The sequence below is a fragment of the Perognathus longimembris genome, chromosome 11, assembly GCF_023159225.1.
Source record: "Perognathus longimembris pacificus isolate PPM17 chromosome 11, ASM2315922v1, whole genome shotgun sequence".
In the NCBI taxonomy this organism is placed as follows: Eukaryota; Metazoa; Chordata; class Mammalia; order Rodentia; family Heteromyidae; genus Perognathus; species Perognathus longimembris.
In genome coordinates, this window is record NC_063171.1 from 4,025,340 (window position 1) to 4,048,591 (window position 23,252).

Genomic DNA, 23,252 nt, shown 5'->3' on the forward strand with positions numbered 1-23,252 from the left:
GTTCAAGAATAAGCTTATCTGTAATTGCTCTGGATAGAGTCATTTCCTCTTTGCCTTGCTTGGCCCACTAGTGGACTTGTCATTAGTTTATGAAAGTATTGGGGAAGTCCAAAATAAATCTCTAATAAGACTACTTCATTGTTACCTGAGATACAGCAATGTTGAATTTAGGTCAATTAATACCCTAAAATGTTCAAATGAAAGGAAGAGCTTTGTGTCTCTTCATTGAAATCAAAAGTTCCAAATGACTAAGTTTAATGTAGAAGCTATATAAAAAAAACAAAAAACTAGCTACTCAGGAGGTGGAAATCTGAGGACATGGAAGGAAGCCAGACAGGATAGCTCATCTCATGTCTAATTAATCTCCAAAAAGCAAAAAGTAGACTCATTATTACCAAGGAGGGGAACCATAGATTCTATGTTTCTTTGGGTCTGACTCACTTCACTTAGCATGATTTTTTCCAAGTCCTTCCATTTCCTTACAAATGGGGCAATAATCATTCTTTCTGGTAGAGGCATAGAATTCCATTGTATATACATACCACATTTTCCTGATCTACTCTTCTATTGAGGGGCATCTGGGTTGGTTCCATATTTTAGCTACGGCAAATTGTGCTGTGATGAACATAGTTGTGCTGGTAGCTTTAGTGTGACCTTGGCTTGTAATCCTTTGAGTAAATGCCCAAAAGTGGGGTTGCTGGGTCATAGGGGAGTTCTATGTTTAGCCTTTTGAGGCACCTCCAGACTGCTTTCCAGAGTGGGTGAACAAGTTTACACTCCAACCAACAGTGTAGTGGAACTGTAGCTCAAGTGGTAGATCATCAGCCTTAAGCGAAAAAGCTAAGGTACAGTGCCCAGACCCTGAATTCAAGCTCCAGTCACAAAAAAACCCCAAACATAAACAAACAAACAAAAAAGCCACAAACAAAAGCTGAGATGTTTTGAAAACTAAACCTCTTACAATAAAAGTTATTCAAGGCCCTGGGCATGAAGCGGTTTTGGCAGTGGTAGCGGCGGCAGTGGCAGCGGCGGCTGCGGCAGCGGCTGTGCAGGGTGGTAGTGGGTGGTCCCGTCTGCGGCCAAACAGTCTGCCAAGACCATGGCTGGAGGCAAAGCTGGAAAGGGCAGTGGGAAGGCCAAGGCTAAAGCCTTATCTCACTCACAAAGAGCTGGACTACAGGTCCTGGAATTGGCAGGAAATGCTTCCAAGGATCTCAAAGTAAAGCATATCACTCCCTGTCACTTACAGCTTGCAATCCGTGGTGACCAAGAGCTGGATTCTCTCATCAAGGCTACCATAGCTGGGGGTGGTGTGATCCCTCACATCCACAAATCTCTAATTGGAAAGAAGGGACAGCAGAAAATTGCTTAGAGGGTTGTTTAGCTCTTTTCCTCCCCATCACTGTACTGTAACTGGGACAGAAAATAACAGTGGAGATGTGTGGAATTTTTTGTTTTGTTTTGTTTTGTTTTTTTGCCAGTCCTGGGCCTTGGACTCAAGGCCTGAGCACTGTCCCTGGCTTCTCTTTGCTCAAGGCTAGCACTCTGCCACTTGAGTCACAGCGCCACTTCTGGCCATTTTCTGTATATGTGGTGCTGGGGAATCGAACCCAGGGCTTCAAGTATACGAGGCAAGCGCTCTTGCCACTAGGCCATATCCCCAGCCCCTGTGTGGAATTTTTTTTAAATAGCTAAAAAGAAAAGCATAGATAATTGCCATAGACACGATAGAAAAAAACATTTGAACATTCTTAGATTCAAAGTTTGGTAAAAGAACCTTTTCAAATCGTGATAGTTGTGTATAGATTGGCCAGGTTTTTTCCATGTGTTTTATACTAAAATGGAATTGATAAACCATTTTTTACAAAACAAATTTGTCTCCAAACTGTTCTGTTCATGATGTATTAGAAATATTTTGCTCAGACTTGAAGTATTTTAAGTCTCAAGTTAGTTCCTCAGAATAATCCTAAAATAGAAATTTAGGAAACTAGCTTTAGCCTGATTGATATCATGTTCAGCTTTGATGCTATTACTTTATAGTAATGTACTATTACTTTATTATATCTCTAAGAATAACTCTGAACTAATGCCATCAATTAGGAGATATCTCTCCATTTAGATTATGGGAAAATGTGCATTTAATACTGAAATGGAAAAGTGGAATTACTGGAATCATTTACTGAGTATTTAGCATATGCCAAACCCTAAGCTAAGTGCTTTGCTGGTCAACAAATATTAATTCCCCTCACTTTATGGATCTGGAGCCAATGTTCATGGAAATCAAATGATCTGTCAAAACCCAGCAGGCCTAGAGGATGGGAAACATCACGGCAAGGATACATGTGAACAGTGTCTTCCAAGGCTGCAAATTTCTCTGCTTTGAGCGTCCCATGGTCTTTTATTGATACAATACTGTTGGGGACTCAGTTTTGGCCTTGGTGGGGGAAGGGCGCCAAGAGTGAGACGCTGACCTTCCCCCAGCCCTGGGACAGTGTAACAGCGAGTCCCTCCCACCTTCCAGTCTCACCCAGAAAAGAAGCCCCCCGCCCCTGGGGGGTGAACATGTGCATGCCACCATGATAGGGTTTTCCAGCCCACAAAGGAAGTTTCATGACATCACCTGATGGGCAGCCGGGCTTAGCCAATGGCCCAAGTCCTTCCCTTTCCCGCCATTACCGCTATATAAACCCCCCTCCCAATTAAATCCTTTGAGACTCATTCAACCATCCAGCTGTCTCCCCGTTATCTTTGTTCTCCGGTTCCTGACACATTATGGGGGGCCGAGGAAGGGATTTCGGCATCCCACTTCAGCTTAGAGCTGTCCGGTAAGGACACGCCTTACTCCTTCTGCTGGTATGAGGGGTAGGGCGGAGCTTCTTCCATAGAATCGGGGTTCAGGCATTTCCCCCGGGAGATGGGGGGGAAAGGGTCCTAGAGACCCCAACATTTGAGCATCTCCTCCGGAGAAGTGAGGAGAAGGGGTCCTCAGAGATCCCAACACAACATGTCTTACATTTAGTCTTTTCAAAAATGGAATATTTCTTAGTCAATTTCTAAGTAACTTACATGTTGATTGCAGTTAATGTAATACTTATTGGTCTATCAGAAAATGCTGTTTTTTTCTTCCTGGAAGGACTATCCGAAAATGGTGTTTTTCTTCCTGGAAGAAGAAACTATTTAAAGAAGAAATGATTTAAAGAAGAAATAGTTGACATTTTGTAGTATAGCAGGATAAAAACAATTTTTAAAAAATATTTTATTATGGAAATATTCACATGTACACAAAAATAAAGAGACATACTACGTGAAACAACATTTATCTATCAAAAAAAAGTTATCCAAGTTGTGAGAGCACAGGAAAAGTTACTGAAGGAAAATCAATGTGCTACTTTAGTCAAGACATGAGTGATGGGAAAAGGAAACAGCCTGATTGGTGACATGGAGAAGATTTGAGTGTTCTAGATAGATCAGTCACACCATTCTCTTAAGTTAAAGCCTAACCCACCACACGGCCACAGCTTTCTGCAACTCTGGGAAGACAGAAAGGTAAGGAATCTGCCAAAGCAGAATTTGAAGCCAGCAGAGGCTATTTGTGAGGTTTAAGGAAAAAAATCTCTCATCATATCTAAAAGTTTAACAAGAATCAGTAGGTAATAAGAAGCCACACTGTTATGTAGTTGTAGCTAAGATGATGGATAAAGAGGATTATACAAAACAACAGATTTATAGCACAGACAAACACTGCTTTATATTGGCAAAGTCCATTAGTGGCCTTGTAGCTTACATGTTCTGGCTACCATGGTAAGGACAAATACAGTTAGTACTTTGAGTTGGAGCTATACTTCCTATTCCCTATAAATAGAGCAAAGCTGGATGACATCTGTTTACAACATGATTCACTACATTTTAATCCTGTTCCGACCTATTTTTCAAAGAAAAAATTCCTTCTCATTGACAATATCTGGTGACTCAAGAGTTCTAAGGTGGAATTAATGTTGATTTATTGCCTACTAAGACATTCATTTTCAGATCATTAGTGGATGAGTAGTTATATATTTCTGGTATTATTATTTAAGAAGTATATTTTGTAGGGTCACAGATCATGAAGGAAAAGTTCATGACTGTAGATACCAATAAATGCATCTATGACTCATGGGAAGAGGCACAAGTATCAACACCACTAGAAGTATAGAAGTGGAGTCTTCAAGATGAACAACAAAAATTTTTTCTTGTAGTGCAACTTACTCCTGGTGGAGACACCATGGGCATGGTGTGAGTGACCACAAAGGTTTAGGGTAGTATGTAAACTCAAATGGTGAAAGCATCAGAGTTTCTGACTTAGAGTTTTAAAGTTTGACTAAAATGCTGTCCGACGGCAGTGAATACTAACCTTTTCCACTTTGTAGAAGGGAAATCCAGAAGGTACAACAAATAGATATTGTCCAACTTTAAATAGTTGTCAGAGTCATCTCAACTGTCTTCATCGATGCTAACGCAATACCCCCCACCAGCAAAATGAGTGTCTCCCTGAAATATCAGAACTTGGTAATAAACCATTTGAATTAAGGAACTACTTTTACAATAATGATACTACATACCTACTAGTTTATGAAATAATGTAAGCATGAATTTCATATATACCGCAAAACCAAAAATTGCAATGTGTCATTTCATTGCAATGTTTGACTTACTGCAATGTTCTGAAATCATGCCTACAGTAGCTCCAAAGAAATCTTGTACAAGTTAGTTATCTACTATAGAAGCTTTGGTTCTGTAATCTAATAAATTATAATTTTTCTGCTTATAGGATATAATTTTATTTTATTGCATATGAAAGTGACTCAAATTCGACATGAATTTTACCTTCTTTTGTTATACTAAATTTCCTATGTTCATAGTATAGCAAATGAGGAAAACTAAAGCAGAAGCTAAACAAACATATCTTATCAGAGGTGAGCAAACCTCAATTTCCAAGCCACACACTTTAAAAGTTTTTGTTCTCTAAACAATACAAGAATGTGTGCCATGATTTGTTGTAGGGGACACACATAAAATTTGACTCGTTGATTCCATGACATCCATGAGATACATAATAAAAAATCAATTTAATACCTAAAGTGTATAACCAAGGAATGGCTGATGATCGCTAATAGGAACAACTGGTTAGCTTGTTATCATTGACTTCTGAACCCAGAGAATGGTTCCAAAAGGCCTAATTTAGCTCATTTCCTATTGGAAATGCCATGAATACAACTATAAATTTGGTAACACATTCTTTTGCCAATGAAAGATATCCAAGAACTGATAGAGAAAGTCTGTTAGCTATTCCATCATATTTATAGATCTCCAAGACATAGAGTCAGGCCAGGGGAAAGGACAGAAAGGATTGAAGTGCATTAGAGATGACAGATAGATGGATAGATGGCAGATAGACAGGTAGCATAATGAAATCCACAAGTACTTACTGTGCAAAGGTGGGAAGGAGGGAAATACATTCCAGGCACAGGCATAGCTCCGTTACTTCCTTCCACTCCAATCACAAATAAAGCTGAGGGTACCTCTGGCATCATACATACCATTTACCCACAGCACTCATGTATTTCAGCCAAAATTGCCTTCCTATAATTTTCTCTATCACTTACTCAGATTGGATTCTTTATTAATCAGATTTTCCCCTCATTCTCAAGTGGACTGAGGACACAGTAAGATGTAAATAGAACTTAGAGAAACTACATGGAAATTCTTACTCTAATAAAGTTAATTTTCCTCCATTTCTCCATGTCAAAGAGCAGAGATGAGGCTCAGGAGACTCGCCTAGGTTTCACTGGCACTGGTGGTGAAGAAGCCAGTCATTGAGGTCCGTTCTTCCTCTCTTCCCTTCCACACACTTCCTTAGTGGGAATGAGTCACTGAAACATGCCTAGAATGAGGGACTCCCATATGATGCAGGACTTGCCAATGAAAGCAAGCAGATCCAGACAGTCAGGAAATCATTTCCAAAGTTAATTTATGACTCTTCTGGAAATAGAGCTCATTTTTTCTTTCATTTTTTATTCTAAATATGCTTAGATTCTGGATTGATTATTTCTAAAGAAGATGGCACATAGAAAATTTATGATAAAACTAACATTATATTAAAATCTTCACAATATTTTCACTAACATTGTACTCTTTGTTACCTTGATTGATTGGGACAGTGATTAAAACTGTTTCTCCTACCCCTAAAATTCACATTTTATCGATTATCAATAATTTCTGAAGGCTGTTAGCATTCAATTCATGATCAAGGAATGAGGATGATGATGATGATGATGATGATGATGATGATGATGATGATGATGATTTTGATGGTCACCAGTACTTGGATTCAAACTCAGGGCTTCACACTTGCTCAGCGGGTGCTATATCACTTGAATCGTGCCTGTACCTGGCATGACAAGAAAGTGTCTTAAAAAAACAAACCAAAAACGCCAAGTCCAGCACTGGTGGCTCACATCTATACTCCTTGCTACTCAGGACGCTGACATCTGAGGATCATGGTTTATAGCTAGTTCAGGGAAGAAAGTGCATGAGACTTTTATCTCCAATAAACTACCCAAATGGAGCTGTAGATCAAGTGGGTAGAGCATTAGCTTTGAGCAAAAGAGCTCAGGGACATCCAGGTCCGGAATTCAAGCCCCAGAACTTGAAAAAGAAAGTTTACACATTTGATAAATGAAATGTCCTGTAAGACATTTTGGAGATTTCTTGAAAATTTTGTTACTTTTTTTTTATGGTTAGTTGGAGTTATCTCAAGAACTGTCCCTCTTGGGTTGCTTCCTAAGTAGCTAGTATTACAGGTGTGAGCAACAGATGCCTGGCTAGTATTGCATATATGTATATCTCATATATTATATATACATATGCTATATTATATAATTATATAACAATATGTAATATAGTATACAATTAATAAATAATATATTATATTACATAAATGTAATATATTATATGATGTATTATATTATATATTAATACATTATATATTATGTGTATATACTACTTTGTCCTAAGAACTAAGTACTAGAGACAAATTTTCCTCCAAAAACAGATTTGAATAATACAGAAAACAGAAAGAATATGTACTAAAGATTATATTATATGTATATAATATATATTACATAATTTATTATTATATCTATTATAATCTATTATAATATATAGTTATTATATTATAAATTATATTATAATATACATACTATATCATATAATATATGTATGTACACATATATGTATATATGTGTATGTATGTGTATATATATATCAGTTGAAGGGCAGCCCAGGTGAAAAGTTTGCAAGATCCCATCTCAACCACTAGCTGTGTGTGGTGGTGTGTGCCTGTCATCCTGGCTGTTGTGAGAAGTATAAAATAGGAGGATGGCAGTCCACCCTAGGGAACTTGTTAGACCATATATCAAGAATAATCAGAGCAAAAAGGACTGGAAGTGGGTTCAAAGTGTAGAGTGCCTGACTAGCACTCTAATTTTGAACTGAGTTCCAGACCCAGTAATGACCATAGCAATGGAAATTGAATCTTTTTATATTTTGTGGTACTAGTGTTTGAACTCTGGGCTTGTGCTTGCAGCACATTTTTATGCTATTTTTTCAAGCTAGGAACTCACTCCCTGACCAAGCCCACATGTGGACTGCAATTCACCTATTTTAGTTCCCTGAAGAAAGGTGTGAGTCACTGATTCTGACAAAACATTTTTTTAAGTACCATTTAGGGAAGTGGCCACAAGTAAAGTTTATATTAAAAGAAATAATATTAAGATGATTTACAATGTATAAAACTCTAGATTTCCTCACAAATTAGAATTATTTGAACTGCTATTTTGCCCTAAGAGCTAAGTACTAGATACAATTTTTCCATCATAAAACTCATTTGAATAACACAGAAAACAGAAAGAATAAGCTTTTAATCATTCCCCTTATCTCTTACTTTAGAAAGATTCTAAATAAAGAAGGTAATTAGTGCATAAAAGAATATGAGAAAATCCTCAGTATAATCTGACATAAAGAACATAAACAATAAAAAAGAAACTACCACAAGACATACAGAGATGTTTTTTTTCAGAAGCTGGCTTTAGGATAAGTGAAAGGAATTTTGTTTATTAAGTAGGACAAATAGAGAGAAGATTATACTCTGCGTCCCAACACACACAATTATTGAGAGACTTATTCAGGAAGATACTCTTAAACCAATGGTACTTTTGAGAAGCTGGAAAGGTAGGTGACTGAAGTTAGAAGCTCCAGGCTAAATTAGCAATAGAAACTCAGCACAGAAACAAGGGCAGACTTAATAATGAATAGCAGACCTCTCCTCCTTGTCCTCCTCTTCCTCCTTCTCCTTCTTCTCTTTCACATCCCCCTCCCTTTTTTCTTTTTGTCCCTTTTTCTCTTAGAAGCTTAGTTCTCTCTCTACTGAGTGACATCCAGTCCTAAACATCACAGCTTTTTCTGTGATCTAAATCATGGGAAATGGTGAATAGATGGATAGCAGAGGATGAGTGTTTCTGTTCTCTCCATAGTCATTTGTTGAAGACAATCCCTGATGCATCAGTTAGGGGTGTGGAACATGGGCAGGTGATTTATTTTGAACTCAGTTTGTACAAATGTTATTAGTTCCCTCATTAAAAGGGATGCTTATTTTGTCTCTTTCTCTGCACCATGACGATTCAAGAATACGGCTACTGAATACTAGAAAAAGGACCCTCACCAGTGTCCAATATTCTGGTGACTTCACTTTGGGATTGCACTCCTCCAGAAATTGGGGAAATAAAATTCTGCTGTTTCATCTCTATGATACATGATATTTTTGTCATCACAGCCTGAACTGACTGAGACTGTAGAACTTTTCAGTAACTTTGATGCAAAAGGAAAAGAAAGAGATTAAAAAATAGTTCCTGGATAACTGTAAGCACACTATAAATACATAAAATATACTAAACATATAAAATATATTATTTAGCACTGAGTTGACCTACTCAAATGATCTCTTTTAAAACTTGTCACCATTTATGAGAAGGAGATATGTGTTATATGGGTCTCATTTAATAGGGAAAGAGGAAACAAGCCATGTTTTTTGTATGTAAATGCAATTTGTAATATAGAAACGGTACTAGCCACAACAACCACAAGGAAAGAGCATGCCAAAAAGCTTCTATAAGTTCTAACCTTGATCAAGAATTTTTTTTCAGTTATCAAATGCATAAAATGGCTCAGAGTTTTCTGTTTTTCATCTCAGCTTGAATTCTGAGGCAATTCTTCTCTGACTCTGTCTCCCTTTTGTGCCAGTAATGACATTGAACTCAGGGCCTCATGCTCTCACTTGGTGTTGTTGCACTCCCACACTTGACCTACACTTCCATTTTTGGCTTTTTGCTAGTTAATTGGGGATAAAGGTCTCAGAGACCTTTCTGCCCAGGCTGCTTTTGAACAGCAGTCCTCAGATCTCAGCCTTCCGAGTAGCTGGGATTACAGGCCTGAGCCATGGGTGCTGGGCAGTTGCTTTTACTCTCAGTTCTAGTAACATGCTCACAGTATTTTCTCTTGAAGTATAAAGTGAACACTGTATTAACTGTCTGTGTGTTTTTACTCAGCAATCCATTATATTGAATATACTAGCCAAGTTGTGCATGATTTTGTAAATTTTTCATGATGAACAGACCTTTTAAGAAAATCTGCACTTCAGGAATTACTACTAATTAAGTAGATTGGTATTTCTTCATAACAAGAGATAGATGAGAACTGTAATGGAGTTATTGGTGTGCACCAAATATATATCTAAAATATGTTCCTGAAATTGAGGAGATCTCTGGTTACCTGAATGTGTCAAAAAAGCAAATTGAATATAATACTTTGTACAGACCTGCCTCCATTATTTCTGTAAAAATGGAGCAAGTTAATAATAATATTCCCCACGTTCTCCAACCCTCTTCAGGGAATATGTCTCATGCTAGCTTGCCAAACAGCCACTCTGCTTCTTATGAGCTCACTCTCTCTCTGTCTCTGTCTCTCTCTCCCTCTTGCTCTCTCTTCTTATGCCTCTGGGTGGTATTGCATCCCACCACCTGAGCAGAGAGTAATTGCCTCAAAATTCAAGCTGAGACAGAAAACAGAAAATTCTGATCCATACCATATACTTGATAACTGAAAAATAAAATGACAACCCATCTTAAAGCATTTCCTGGCACCCCTAAATCCCAGGAACACCTGCCTGAGTACCACCTGTAGTACAAGTAATCGTTAAAGGCAGCCAACATTTGTGGTAAGAAAAATGTCAGCTGGGATTCTGGGATGCAGACTGTGTGATTCCTAGTGTTCCATCTACCTCTTTAAAAATGGAACAAGCTCCACTGGCTTCTGAGGATTCTGTGAGAAGTGTACACGGAAATTCAGTGGGAGTATCAGGGCCTATGCTAAAACCCAGACTGGCTTGTCATAATGTGCTCTGTGCTTCAAAGTTGCTAAGAGAATAGATTTTTAATGTTCTCACCACAAAAGATAAATATGTGATACAATGCATATTGCAATTGACTCATGTCCATTAGCTCAACTTAGCTGTTCTTAGCATGTTTTAAAACTTCATGTGTGTTCCATAAATATAAAGTTTTTCAATAAAAATAAAAAAACTATGTTTTTTTAAAAAAGAACAAAATCTAGTACTAATAAATGATCCTTATTGGTTTAATATTTTAATGTTTGATTGTCCCATTGCCTTGTGATGACTGCTTTATAAACTGATAGATATTCAGAGGCTGACTGTCTACCCAACACCGTTCTCAGTATTAGAGAATTAGCTGTAAATAGTAAGGTAAGAACTTGGTTTTTGTGGATTACATGTCAGTAGTAGAGCAGTAAACTGTAAGTGAACAAAATGCCACATTTGAGCGTGTGTCCAAAACAGTGCACATCTACATACAACAGAGAGACCTGCACATGCATGTTCATAGCAGTGCTGCTCACAACAGCCAAAATATGGACTCATTCCCAAATATGGACTACCTGGAAAATGCACAAAGAAAAAGAAGTATATACGTACAAAGAAGTAGTATTTATCCACAAAAATAGAAAATTTTATATTTTTCCTGGAAATGGACGGAAATAGAGATAATCATGCTAAACAAAATGAACCAGATGAAGAAAGTCAAACAGTTCATATTCTCTCCAATATGCAGAGTCTGGTCCTTAAAAATGAGTGTCAGGAATGTGTAACATGCTCTGTTTGGGGGTGGGTACCTACCAGGAGTTATTCAGTGTTATTTCCAAAAATACTTTTTCATATATAAACATTTTAGCAAATAAATACTAACATATACTTTCATCTATACTCATGATGTTAAGTCTGACCAGTTATGGCAAAAATCAATACCATCTTAAGGTGAGGAAATGTTAAAAGAAGGAAAGGTAAAGTAGAAGAACACTCACAGAAATTTGTTAAAAAGAAGCTCGCATCTGAAAACAGACCTGGAGAAAGGAGTACAGTAAATATTTTCCAAAAAGCTGAGGAAAGGGCTCCTTCTACCTCATGCTATGCATGTATGAAGTGGGAACACTATAGTACATTATGGAATGAACAGGCCCTAGAAATTGTTATTCTGTAGTTCCATTTTTCCCAATTAGCTAGTTTGTGAATTTGTTCTAAATAGAATAATTTATCTGAAGATCATGATTCAAAGCCAGCCTGGGTGAGAAAGGGCAAGAAAGTCCATGAGACTCTTAAGTCCAATTAACCACCAGAAAATTGGAAGTAGAGCTATGGCTCAACGTGGTAGAGCATTAGCCTTGAGCAAAAAAGCTCAGAGACAGCACCCAAGCCCTAAGTTCAAGCCCCATGACTGACAAAAAATAATTTACATATCAGTGACTACAACCATTATAACAGTTTTATATATAGGCCTCCTTGTTGAAATGTCAGGGATGGCTATACCTCTAAGACCTGGGACTGCGTGGCTATTATTCACTCCTACCTTCCCCCCCCCCCCCCCGCCCCCCGGTCGGGAACAGGAAAGTCGGCCCAAACCAGCCCCGCCTCTCGTCTTGGAGCACATGTCTCATAATGGCGCCAGCCTGAGCCCAGGGGGCCGGTCCTGGGGGGACTGTGATCTCCGCCTCTGCAGGAAGTTCCGTGACATCACCGTGATGGACAGTTCATCAGCCAATCGTTAATACCCAGTTAGTCCCTCCTCTTCCTGCCGCCATTACTGTTATATAAACCCCTCCCCTGAATAAAACTTTGGGAAGCTCTTGAAGCTTAATCTGAAATGCCTACGCGTACCTGGCCTCCTTGGTGAGTATGGGGGGGGAGGGCATTCTCACGGCCACACCCTGTCCAGAGCTTACCCGTGGCTCTCGCTCCTGCATTACTTCCTACTGGCCAGAGGCTTGCGTGAGAGCAAAAGGGGAACACATGGAGGGGGCAAATAGGCCCGGGATCTACACGGAAGGAGGTATAGAGTTAGCCCGGCATTGAAATAGTCCTCAGTTTCTCCTCCATTATCACCAAGGTGCAGAGTTCTTCATGGGACAATGATAAGCAAGAGAGTGTACCCATAGCCACACAAAGGCTAAATAAAATTCATGCTGAGAATGAGATTTCTATATTTTTCTTCATAGAATCATTGTAAATCTTGTTTTCAGGCCTAGATAAAGAAAGAAAATGAAACACAAAGTAAAGTGTCTTTGTTTCTGTAGTGTGCTAACCAGTGCATGCCTATGTTCTAATCCCATAAACCTCCAAATGTTATCTATTCAGAAGAATAAGAAACTTTGAAATGAATTTTGAAATATGACAGTTGTCTGAGATACTTAGATAGAAGATGAATTCAATGGAAATTGTTTTCATAAGAGATACACATGATAGGAAGGATGAGATAATGAAGGGCTGATATTCGATGTACATGCAGTATGTAACCAGAGGGGAGGGATAAGGTAGATAAGGATGGGGGAGAATGATGGAAGTGGGGGACATGAATCAAGATACACTGTACTCAGAAACCAATATGTTTTATTTTATTTTTATTTTTTTGCCAGTCCTGTGGCTTGGACTCAGGGCCTGAGCACTGTCCCTGGCTTCTTACTGCTCAAGGCTAGCACTCTGCCACTTGAGCCACAGTGCCACTTCTGGCCGTTTTCTATATATGTGGTACTGGGGAATCGAACCCAGGGCTTCATGTATACAAGGCAAGCACTCTTGCCACTAGGCCATATTCCCAGCCCACCAATATGTTTTATTCAAACTCTTTGTATAACTACTTAAAGACAATAGACAAATGAACAGGAGGGGAGAATGTAGTCATGACATTCAAAGCACATCCTTCAAAATTAGGAAAATTGAAGGAAGGGATAGGTTTGGGAGGGACAGGGGAGAATGTTGAAAGGGATGACATTGCTCTAGATCATTGTACTTAGAATTGCTTTGTGAAATGGCAACTTTGTAAAGGGAAACTCCTTGGTACAACTACTTAAAAATAATTATATATATATTATAATAAAAAAACCAGACACACATGTAATCTCAGCTACTCAAGTAGGGCAAAGATAAACTGACTGACTGATCATAGTTTAAAGACAGCCTGGTAAAAAGTGAAAGACTTTGTCCCAAAAAAGAGTCTGGAAAAGAACTTGAGAGGCAGAAGTGGGAGTATTTCAACTGGAAGCTTACCCAGAGAAAAGACCAGAAACACTCTAAAAAATAAGCTAAAAGAAAAGGATGAGGACATGGCTCAAACGTCAAAGTGCTTGCTAGCAAGTGTAAGGCCTTGAGTCCAATTCCCAATAGCACTAATAAATAAATGAATAAGGGGGTAGGTAGATAGATGGCAGTCAGACAGACAGATAGTTGTAAAGGGAGACACATAGCAGGAAAGGCTGTGATCACCAGCCAGGCACAAAACAAACTCTCCCACAGAGCTTCTGAGAGAAATCCTTTTAACATCTTGATTTTGGATTCTGGCCACCATAATTATTAGAGAACAGCACTCTGGAATGTTGCAGTGCCCTGAGCAATCAATGCAATGCTGTAATCACACAGACACATCTATCCATAATCAATATATGCATTTAATAGCTTCCACCAAGCAAATCTTAACCATTTAAAATGTTCCTCCATGTTTGACAAATATCTCCAGTTGTTCCATGTTTTCCTTGTCACTTTTCCCTAGAGAATATCTCATGAATAATCAGTGTTAAGAGTGCCTTGAGCATTTGTAGTATATTTTCCCTTTGCTTCCAAAAAGCTTCCTTTCCTCCATAGTCTGGAGGATGCATGATTAGACATGATCCAAGAACTGAATTCTAGATATGAACCTGCATTATCACTTATGAAGTTGCTCTGACCTTGTGTCATGTATGAACCACTGGTTTTGTGTTTAGCACCTGCTTATTCAATATCCTTAGATTAGTCACACATCTACATTTTAGTACAATTTAAAAAACAATATTTCCAATAAGGATAGTGACTGCCGAAAAAGAATGAGACAATTCCATTTCTAAACTGTCGGTATGAGCATGCCTAGGCCATGGAGTAAAGTAGGTAAATACCATTTTTCTTCCTTGCTATATCCTTCAGGAGAATTTGTCATCTTACTATCCCAAGTAACCATAAACAAGGACTTCCATGGCTATTGTAGAAATAAAAAGACTATGAAAAGCAAACTCCCAGAGGATGTATTTATAAAAGTAGCTAGGTGTTATGATCTTGGGGCCCTGTACTTGATGACCCTAGGCAGGTTTCTAGAATTCAAGAACTGAGATTTATTCAGGTATTATATTTTCTGCAAAAGTGCAGAGTTAAGGCTCAGATGCTGAAGAGAGGCTCAGCACTTAGTTTTAGAACTAACATTGTCACACTGCTTTGAAAATCACTTGTTAAGGAGTCTAAGATTACACCACAATCTTACAGGTGTGAGTCCCATCACACAGTTGTCCTCTGATTGCAATGGTTGAAGGCTTAAGAGTTTTGTGCTTCCCTGTCTTTCCAGGTGTGCTACATGGTGAGTTGTCTGCAAGCTCCTAACCACTCTCCTATGAGCATGATTCTCACAGAGGTTTGATGCTAATGCAGTAAGTTTAGAAGCAGTGTGAAGCACTTGTTTTAATGAGTTTTAAGACATAGTTTTCAAACTGGAATTTAAATATTTTAGGCATTCCAAGAGCACTTTTTCTTTGAAGATACCCTATTCCATGTTTCCTTTTTTGTCCTTAGGCACAATTGCCTCTATTTACCCATAAGATTTACCCCTCAGTTTTGTGTGTGTATGTGTGTGTGTATGTGTGTGTGTACTTGAGTGCATGTGTGCACATGCATGTGCACATGCACTAGTACAATGGCTTGAACTCAGGGCCTGGAACTTGATGGGCAGCTTGCTAGCTCATGGCTGGTCCTCTATCACTTAAGCCACACATCTTGTCTGACTTTTTGCTGGTTAAGTTGAGGCAAAATTTTTGCTTGGCTTTGAATTGCAATCTTCTGGGTCTCTGCCTCCTCAGCAGGTAGGATCACAGATGTAAGCTACTGGCACTGAGAGCTTATCTCTCAACCGTGTCCTTTGCTATTTGGAAACCACTGTATCAGTTCTTGACTCTTGAAATTTTGATATCTTTTTATCACTGTTCAATGAAATCTCTGGTTTGATCTAGATTTTAGCCTTCTTAGAATATATGTGCATATATTTTAAAAGAGTTGTAATAAAAAGACATATTGTCCCTGTTATAAAATTTCTCAAGGAGGGAAACATGGAGTCATTTGGGTAGCCTCAAACTAATGGGAAATTTGGTTGAAGCTTTGTTTTGACTTTTTCAAAATTAAGGTATTTGTACCTTTATATGTATACTGTGTGAATACATATAAACAAAACGAAATTTGTAAATCTAGGACAAATATACTCAGTAGACTACATACTTAACCTTAGAAGTAGAGTGTAATCCATCCAGGGGAGTTTCTGAGGTCATGGAAGAATGGATTCTGAAATTTAGAAGCTGATGTAATGGTATTGAAGTGCCAGACTTTGAAGTCAGGCCCCACTTTACCACGTGAGTCCCATTTTAGAATCGAACCCTGAGCCAATCAGATTTGTACCTGTGTCCTAATCTTGCTTGCTTGAACAGCTGATTGTTGTAACCTTGTTCTTTGCCTTTATAAGCCCTGTGTAATCACAGCTCGGGGCTTCCTCCTAACCTCCACTGTGTCGGTGGGTAGGACGAGGCCCGAGTTGCAGCTCGCTTAAATAAAGCCTTGCCTTGCTTTTGCATGTCGGAATGTCTGAGTCTCGGTGGCCTTCTTGGTGGTGGTCTCACGACTTGGCACAACATTTGGGGGCTCGTCTGGGATGGCCCCAGAGATCCCCCAAGACCCCAGACTCCGAAGGTAAGAAAATAGCGCTGTTCATTCTGTGTGTCTGTGTCTGTGTGATTTGTAGTTTTGTTTTCTGTTTTGGCCAGCCGCCTGAATCTGAACCTGTAGGTAGTGAAGGACCAGCCAGAGTGGACACGCTCATATGGGCAGTCTTGGAGGACCTCAAGCTCTCCACAGGGGCCTCAGGCTTCCCACTACCACCCTGAACCTGAAGGACTGGACCGGGAGGCCCTTCTAATGGGCACCCATCCAGTCCACTCGATATTCGGGGTTGTCTGGTCCGCTCCTACACAGGAACGGGAGAGAGCCTCAAGACTGTGTGGTCTGCCCCCTCACAGGGGCAGGAGAGACACAGTCGAACCTGTAAGCCGCGGCTCCCTAAGTCTGTCTGTAAGTGTTGTCTGGTCTTTGTGACTGTAATTATTTTTGTGTGTTTCTTTCTCACGCTGCGCCTGACTGACAAACGGATGATGGGGAACATTCCTTCCACTCCCCTGGACTTGACTTTAGCTCACTAGAAAGATGTACAGGTGACAGCCCACAATCAGTCAATCAGTGAGAGTGTCCGCAAAAAAAAAACTCTAGGGGGACCCCCACCCAGCCTTCTTAAGCAGAAAATTGTTTGGTGGGCTAAAATGTTTTACTAAAACTTATCAAGCCCTGGAAAATGAGGCTGGAGAATGCTAAAATCATTTGTTAAAGGTTTTTGTCTTAAAATGTACGGCCAATGCTTATTCAGTGCGCTCTAAGATCTTTTGAAAATGTATGGGTGTGCATGTGTGAGTGTGAACATTTTCAAGACTGTGGTATGATGCAAAACTAAGTTTAAGTTTAAATTCAAATGGTCATCAAGTTTGGGCATTACCAAATGCTTTAAAGGTATTATTGCATTGTTTTAAAGAGGAACTGGAGTTAAAAAAGGATTTCTCAGGGTTCTTTAATTAAAATTAAAAAAAATCAGAGCTAAGTGTCAGAAATTTGGATTTAAAAGGATATATATATATATATTAAACTAATGGGGATAGAAGTAAACTCTCATTAACTCTATGTATGTAGGAAGAAATTGCAAAATGGGCCAATGTTTCTCACTAATATATTGGAAAGCTGAATGGATAAGTATTTCTAATTGTGATTCTTGCATTAAGGAAAAATTCAAAGGTCTTCATGCCATGCAGTAACTGGGACTGAAAAAAAAAAAGAGGCTCTTTTGAAACAAGCAGCCCATAGGCAAAGGGTGGCACCTGGTTTCAGAATGCCTGTGAGCTTCAGTTTTTCCGATGCAGATAAAAGCTAAAATGTTGTTAGTGTTAAAAAGGCTTTGGAAATCAAGAATACATTTCTAGATAAGAAATTTGGAAGTAAAATTGTCCTAAATAATTATTGCAAAGTGAGAAAAGGAGAATTATGGCTACCAAAATGTTTAATTGCCATTCCAGCTTCTTTGTGGGTTTTTTTGTAACCGTTTCCAGCAGGCCCACAGAGAAGCACAGGTGATTCCTACAAGTTTGTCGAGATCTAATACTGACCCTTAATAAGTTCCAGGTAAGAGAGCATGCTTAAAAACTACTTCTGTGTGGACCACCTTGTTGCTTATAATTGGAGTAAAGTGGCCCCTTATAAGACTCATTGATCTGAATCTGCGGTTCGAAGCCAGCCCGGGCAAAGAAAGGTCCCTGTGAGAGACTTGTCTCTAATCAGCCAGCAGAGTGCTGGGAACGGAGTGGTGTGGAACTCAAAATGGTAGGGTGCTAGTCTTGAGCTGGAGAGCTGTGGGACAGTGCTCAGGCCCTGAGTCCAAGTCCAGTGGAAAGTCACTCCTCCTGGGACAAAAGTGATGGAGCATCCAGAGGCAGTAAGCCACTGCTTGGATGGCAGAGATGGTGTCAGATCCTAGAGTCACTCCTGTTTGGCCTTTCAAAAGTTAATCAAAGCCGGGAAGTCCTAGAAGAATAGTTCATAAGCATGCCTTTCCAATGCCCATGTCTGTCTACTGGGCAGGAATTTGCCAGTCATCTGTGATAGTGGTTAGTAAGGGTAAGTTTGTCAAATGAGAGGATAGATTAAAATCTCACCCCCTGCATTTACTCAAAGCTCTGACTGGCAGTGAGAATTTTAAGCTGATACATCTGTTTAGTAAAGAAAGTTTGTAGACCTGAGATTGTGTCCTTATTGAGATCTGTTAAAGGCCTGCAAAGGTATATTGTTAAAAATTGCAAGACCTGTCAGCTTGCCAATGCCCCCAATGAACAGATTACTAAAGGAGCTCACCTCTGTCGGAATAGGCCAGGCGTGTATTGGGAAGTAGATTTCACAGAAATTACAAATATTTGCTAGTTTTTGTAGACACCTTTTCAGGATGGGTGGAAGCCTATCCAACAAAGCATGAGACTGCGAATGTAGTGGCTAAGAAGATCCTGGAAGAAATCCTACCCAGGTATGGCTTCCCATCCACCATTGGGTCAGACAACGGACAGGCTTTCATCTCAAAAGTAAGTCAGCTGCAGCACTGGGGACCGATTGGAAATTGCATTTTGCTTATAGACCCCAGAGTTCAGGACAGGTAGAGAAAATGAATTGGACTGTAAAAGAAACATTAACTAAACTGGCCTTAGAGACTGGCGCAGACTGGGTGTCACTCCTTCCTTTTGCTCTGCTTAGAGTAAGAAATTCTCCCTATCAGCTTGGCTTCACTCCTTTTGAAATAATGTATGGGTACGCTTCACCCATTATCCCTAGCCTTCAGACTGAATTGCTTGCTGATTTGGATGATACTGAATTTTTGTGTAAATTCGATTATTTGCAGCTTGTGCACAAGAATGTGACCCCAACTTAAGGCATTATGATTCTGCTTCTGTCCCTACTCCCCATTTATTAAGACCAGGGGACTGAAATCCTTAGAACCACGGTGGAAGGAACCCTAGATGGCATCACCACTTGGGTTCATTGCTTCCACGCCAGGCCAGCTGACCCCTTTGCCCTGGACGATGACTACCGTGGTGGAACATGGGAGGTCTCCAAGCACCCAACTCAGCCGCTTTGCCTTCGCCTCAAGAAAAGAAAGTTAGACTGAATATTGTTATAATTTTCTTTTTTCCTTCTTTCCTTACTACCCTGGCTAGTGTTAATGTTATTTTGGCAGCTCACTCCAAAGTGAGGTGACCCCCTTATTTTAGGTAGTTTTGGGCTTGCTCAGGAATACGGGTATAGCCACCTGACCATTAGAGCACAGCTGAGAAGTTTATGTATTATTTTGTTGCTTACATTTGGATACTAAACACTATACAGCTAATGGTAAGTCTGTATAACTGAAAATTAATTTTCAGTTTGCAGTAATCCTGCAGTCCCTTGGTAGACTAAGGTTATAGGTTCCTGGCTAGGTAAGGTCAACGCCCCTGAGTCAGCCTGAAGAAGTTACAGAAGATGGATGATCTTCACCCATCAGCCCCCTTTAATACCGAGGGACTAGAGTTGTTTTTGGGAAGATGAGGCAGGATAAACTAGAGGCATGCAAAACAGAGGTACAGAGACTGTACTTGTGAGAAATGGTGACAGGCCCTTTGGTTACTATTTTGGGCCTTATTGGCCCATGCCTTATCTCTATATCATCTCCTAGACATGTAAGCCATTGAAATGGACAGAATAGAGCCATGATTTGCTCCCAAGGTACCAAAAAGAAAAAGGGGGAAATGAAGTGCCAGACTTTGAAGTCAGGCCCCACTCTACCACGTGAACCCCATTTTACGACGTGAGCCCCATTTTAGAACCAAACCCTGAGCCAATCAGATTTGTACCTGTGTCCTAATCTTGCTTGCTTGAACAGCTGATTGTTGTAACCTTGTTCTTTGCCTTTATAAGCCCTGTGTAATCACAGCTCGGGGCTCCCTCCTAACCTCCGCTGTGTTGGTGGGTAGGACGAGGCCCGAGTTGCAGCTCGCTTAAATAAAGCCTTGCCTTGCTTTTGCATTTCGGAATGTCTGAGTCTCGGTGGCCTTCTTGGTGGTGGTCTCACAACTTGGCACAACACTTGTATGAAACTCACAGAAGAGATACAATGAAACTTTAGCTCTGATTTGGTTAATTACCATGTAAAATGACTGAAATTTACCGGAAGCATTAAAATTGGCAGAAAAAAAGGAGGAAGTACTGTTTCTTTCAGACATTTGCAGTTTCATAGAAGTTATTAATATTATTCTTTTTTTGTCATCTTGGGCCTTGAACTCTGGGCCTGGGTGCTGTCCCTGAGCTCTTCAACTCAAGGCTAGTGCTCTACCAGTTTGAGCCACAGCACCACTTCTGGTTTTCTGGTGGTTAATTAGAGATAAGAGTCTTGTGGCCTTTCCTGCCTAGGCTGGCTTTGAACCTCGACCCTCAGATCTCAGCCTCCTGAGTAGCTAGGATCATAGGTGTGAGCCATTGGTGCCCAGCTTCATAAAAGTTATTTAATGTCAACATTTTATATTTATGATTCAATAGATTTTGCAAAGGTGCAAACATACTTTTTCCTTAAAAGTTCCATGCATTCTCTATGGTCTCCCTTATTGGGAATAATTAGTACAGGTTTAGGCAAGTCATAGCAGAGCACCACAAGGCCCAATAGCTATACCCTTATGAACACATAAGATGATGCTAAGTGAAATGAACTCCATGTTATGGAGACAATTGTTATATCACAGTTGTAACTACTTTCAACATCCCATGTGTATCTGTAACTTCTATTATTGATGATGTTCTTGTATCACCTTCCTGTGGTTGTACCTACACTATCTCTGTAATCTTATCTGAGTATACTGGAAACAGTGTATACTGGTATTGGAACTAGGAAATTCAAAGGGAATACCAAAATTGAGAGACACAGGGTAAAAAAAGAGAAACAACTACAAAAGCAATACTTGCAAAACTGTTTGGTGTAAGTGAACTGAACACCTCCGGGGGGGGGGGAAAGGGTAAGGGGGAGGGGGGAGAGGGGTATGAGGGACAAGGTAACAAACAGTACAAGAAATGTATCCAATGCCTAACGTATGAAAGTGTAACCTCTCTGTACATCAGTTTGATAATAAAAATTTGGAAAAAAATGTTCCATGCATTGACTCACTGATAATGATTTTACTTAACTAAGAGTGTATGAGATTTAACAAGACCAGAATAGGTGAACTTAACACTATTAGTCTCCATCCTTGTTTGTTTTTACTTACTTGGTAGTTAAAGTGATAAACTATGGAATATTATGGCACAATTTTAAAGAAGCATTTCATCTGCCTGACAATTTTAAAATGAATTTGTGCCATAGGGGTCAAAAGGCAGCTTGAAATAGTAATCTGGATGGGAGATGACTGGGAGCAAGATGTAGGCTTCCTCTTAAGCATTGTTCTTACAAAGAAATATATTAATATTATAAGGATGAGGTACAGAGGGGTTACAGTTACATGAGTCAAGAGCACATTTCTTTTTGAACAATGTCATCCCTTCTCTTGTTCTCTTTGAGTTTTTCCCTTCCCATCCCACCCACAAGCTGTGTAATTCATGTTCAACATAGTGTCTAGTGAGCACCATTGCTGCATTTGTTCACCCTTTGTCCCTCCACTTCAGGGCTGCCCTTAACCTCCCAATTTCTCCTAATCAAACACAGATAAACAAACAAGACAATACAAAAAGAAAAGAAACAATAACAAAGAAAAACTTGCCAGGTGTTGGTGGCTCACCCAGCCAGTCAGGACACTAAGATCTGAGGATCCCAGTTCAAAGCCAGCTTGGGAACAAAAGCCTCTGAGACTCTTATCTCCAATAACCACCAGAAAACTGGAAGAGGGCTGTGGCTCCAAGGGGTAGAGTGCTAGCCTTGAGCAAAAGAACTCAGAAACAGTGCTCAAGCCCCACAACTGACAAATATGAACAATAACAACAACAAACCCATTGTTTCATTTCCTGGAATTCCTTTCAATTAATATTATTTTGTATGATTACATACACACAGGCATTATGCCTTTGTGTTCCTGACATGATTTGCTCTAGGTCCATCCACTTTGCTGAAAGAACTATGTCCTGCTGATGTTGGATGTTGGATGGCTTCTGACCCCCTTCCTCTGTGGTAAGTGCTTGAATTGAGTGAGAAGACCGAGGAGACAATGGGACCGTGGCAGCAGCTTCGCGAGGCTGAAGTGAAGACCAAAGTGCAGGAGGATGGTTTGGAGGGCTGATCTTGCCTTTCCCTTGACATCACAGAAGAAATTCACAGCAACCACAGCCTGGGAGGGCAGGGAGGGCCTACAAGTGTCACAGCCCTTCAGATCCTCTCAGGGACCTAGCAAACATTTTTACTTCCCCTAGGTGGGTGCAGAGAGGACTGGTTATCACCCGCAGGTGGGAGAGGTACAAATTGTAAACAGTGGTCTATCATGGTCACCATAGAAGGCTGACTTTGAGAAACACCTATGTCTACTCATTGGAGAAAGAGTTTTCTCAGATGGTTAAATTATTGAAAGAAATGAAGTGACCCAGGAGTTGCCAACATGAACTATTAACCCTGGGAATTTCAGTGTTTCTCCCTCCTGCCATCATCCCAGTTCCCTACGCCTAGAATGAGGGGCTTGCAACAGCCTGCCTGCCATTGGTTGCAAAAATTCATGTTTAGAGTTACCTTACTTGGCATGCAACCACACGTGGTTGTCCATACATCTGATCTTCTAACCAAACTTGGTAGTCGAAGGGTTTTCAAAGAAGAGCTGAGTCCCAGGATGGCTCCACATCATAATTAATCTCTTCTGCCTAATAATTCAGTGCCAATTGTCTTTTCCATACTCCTTTACCTCATATTGATGGGGAAGCAAACAGGCTCTGGGCCTATTAACCCTGTGTCAAA

The 23,252-nt window shown here is 39.9% G+C and overlaps 1 protein-coding gene across 1 annotated transcript; it reads left to right on the forward strand.

Moving 5' to 3' along the window:
* The first annotated feature begins 1,099 nt into the window (after nucleotides 1–1,099).
* On the forward strand, nucleotides 1,100–1,448 carry LOC125359789 (histone H2A.V-like). Its single transcript, XM_048357675.1, has one exon. It carries the CDS (start codon nucleotides 1,100–1,102, stop codon nucleotides 1,370–1,372), a length of 273 nt encoding a protein of 90 aa, XP_048213632.1. The 3' UTR covers nucleotides 1,373–1,448.
* Nucleotides 1,449–23,252: the final 21,804 nt, after the last annotated feature.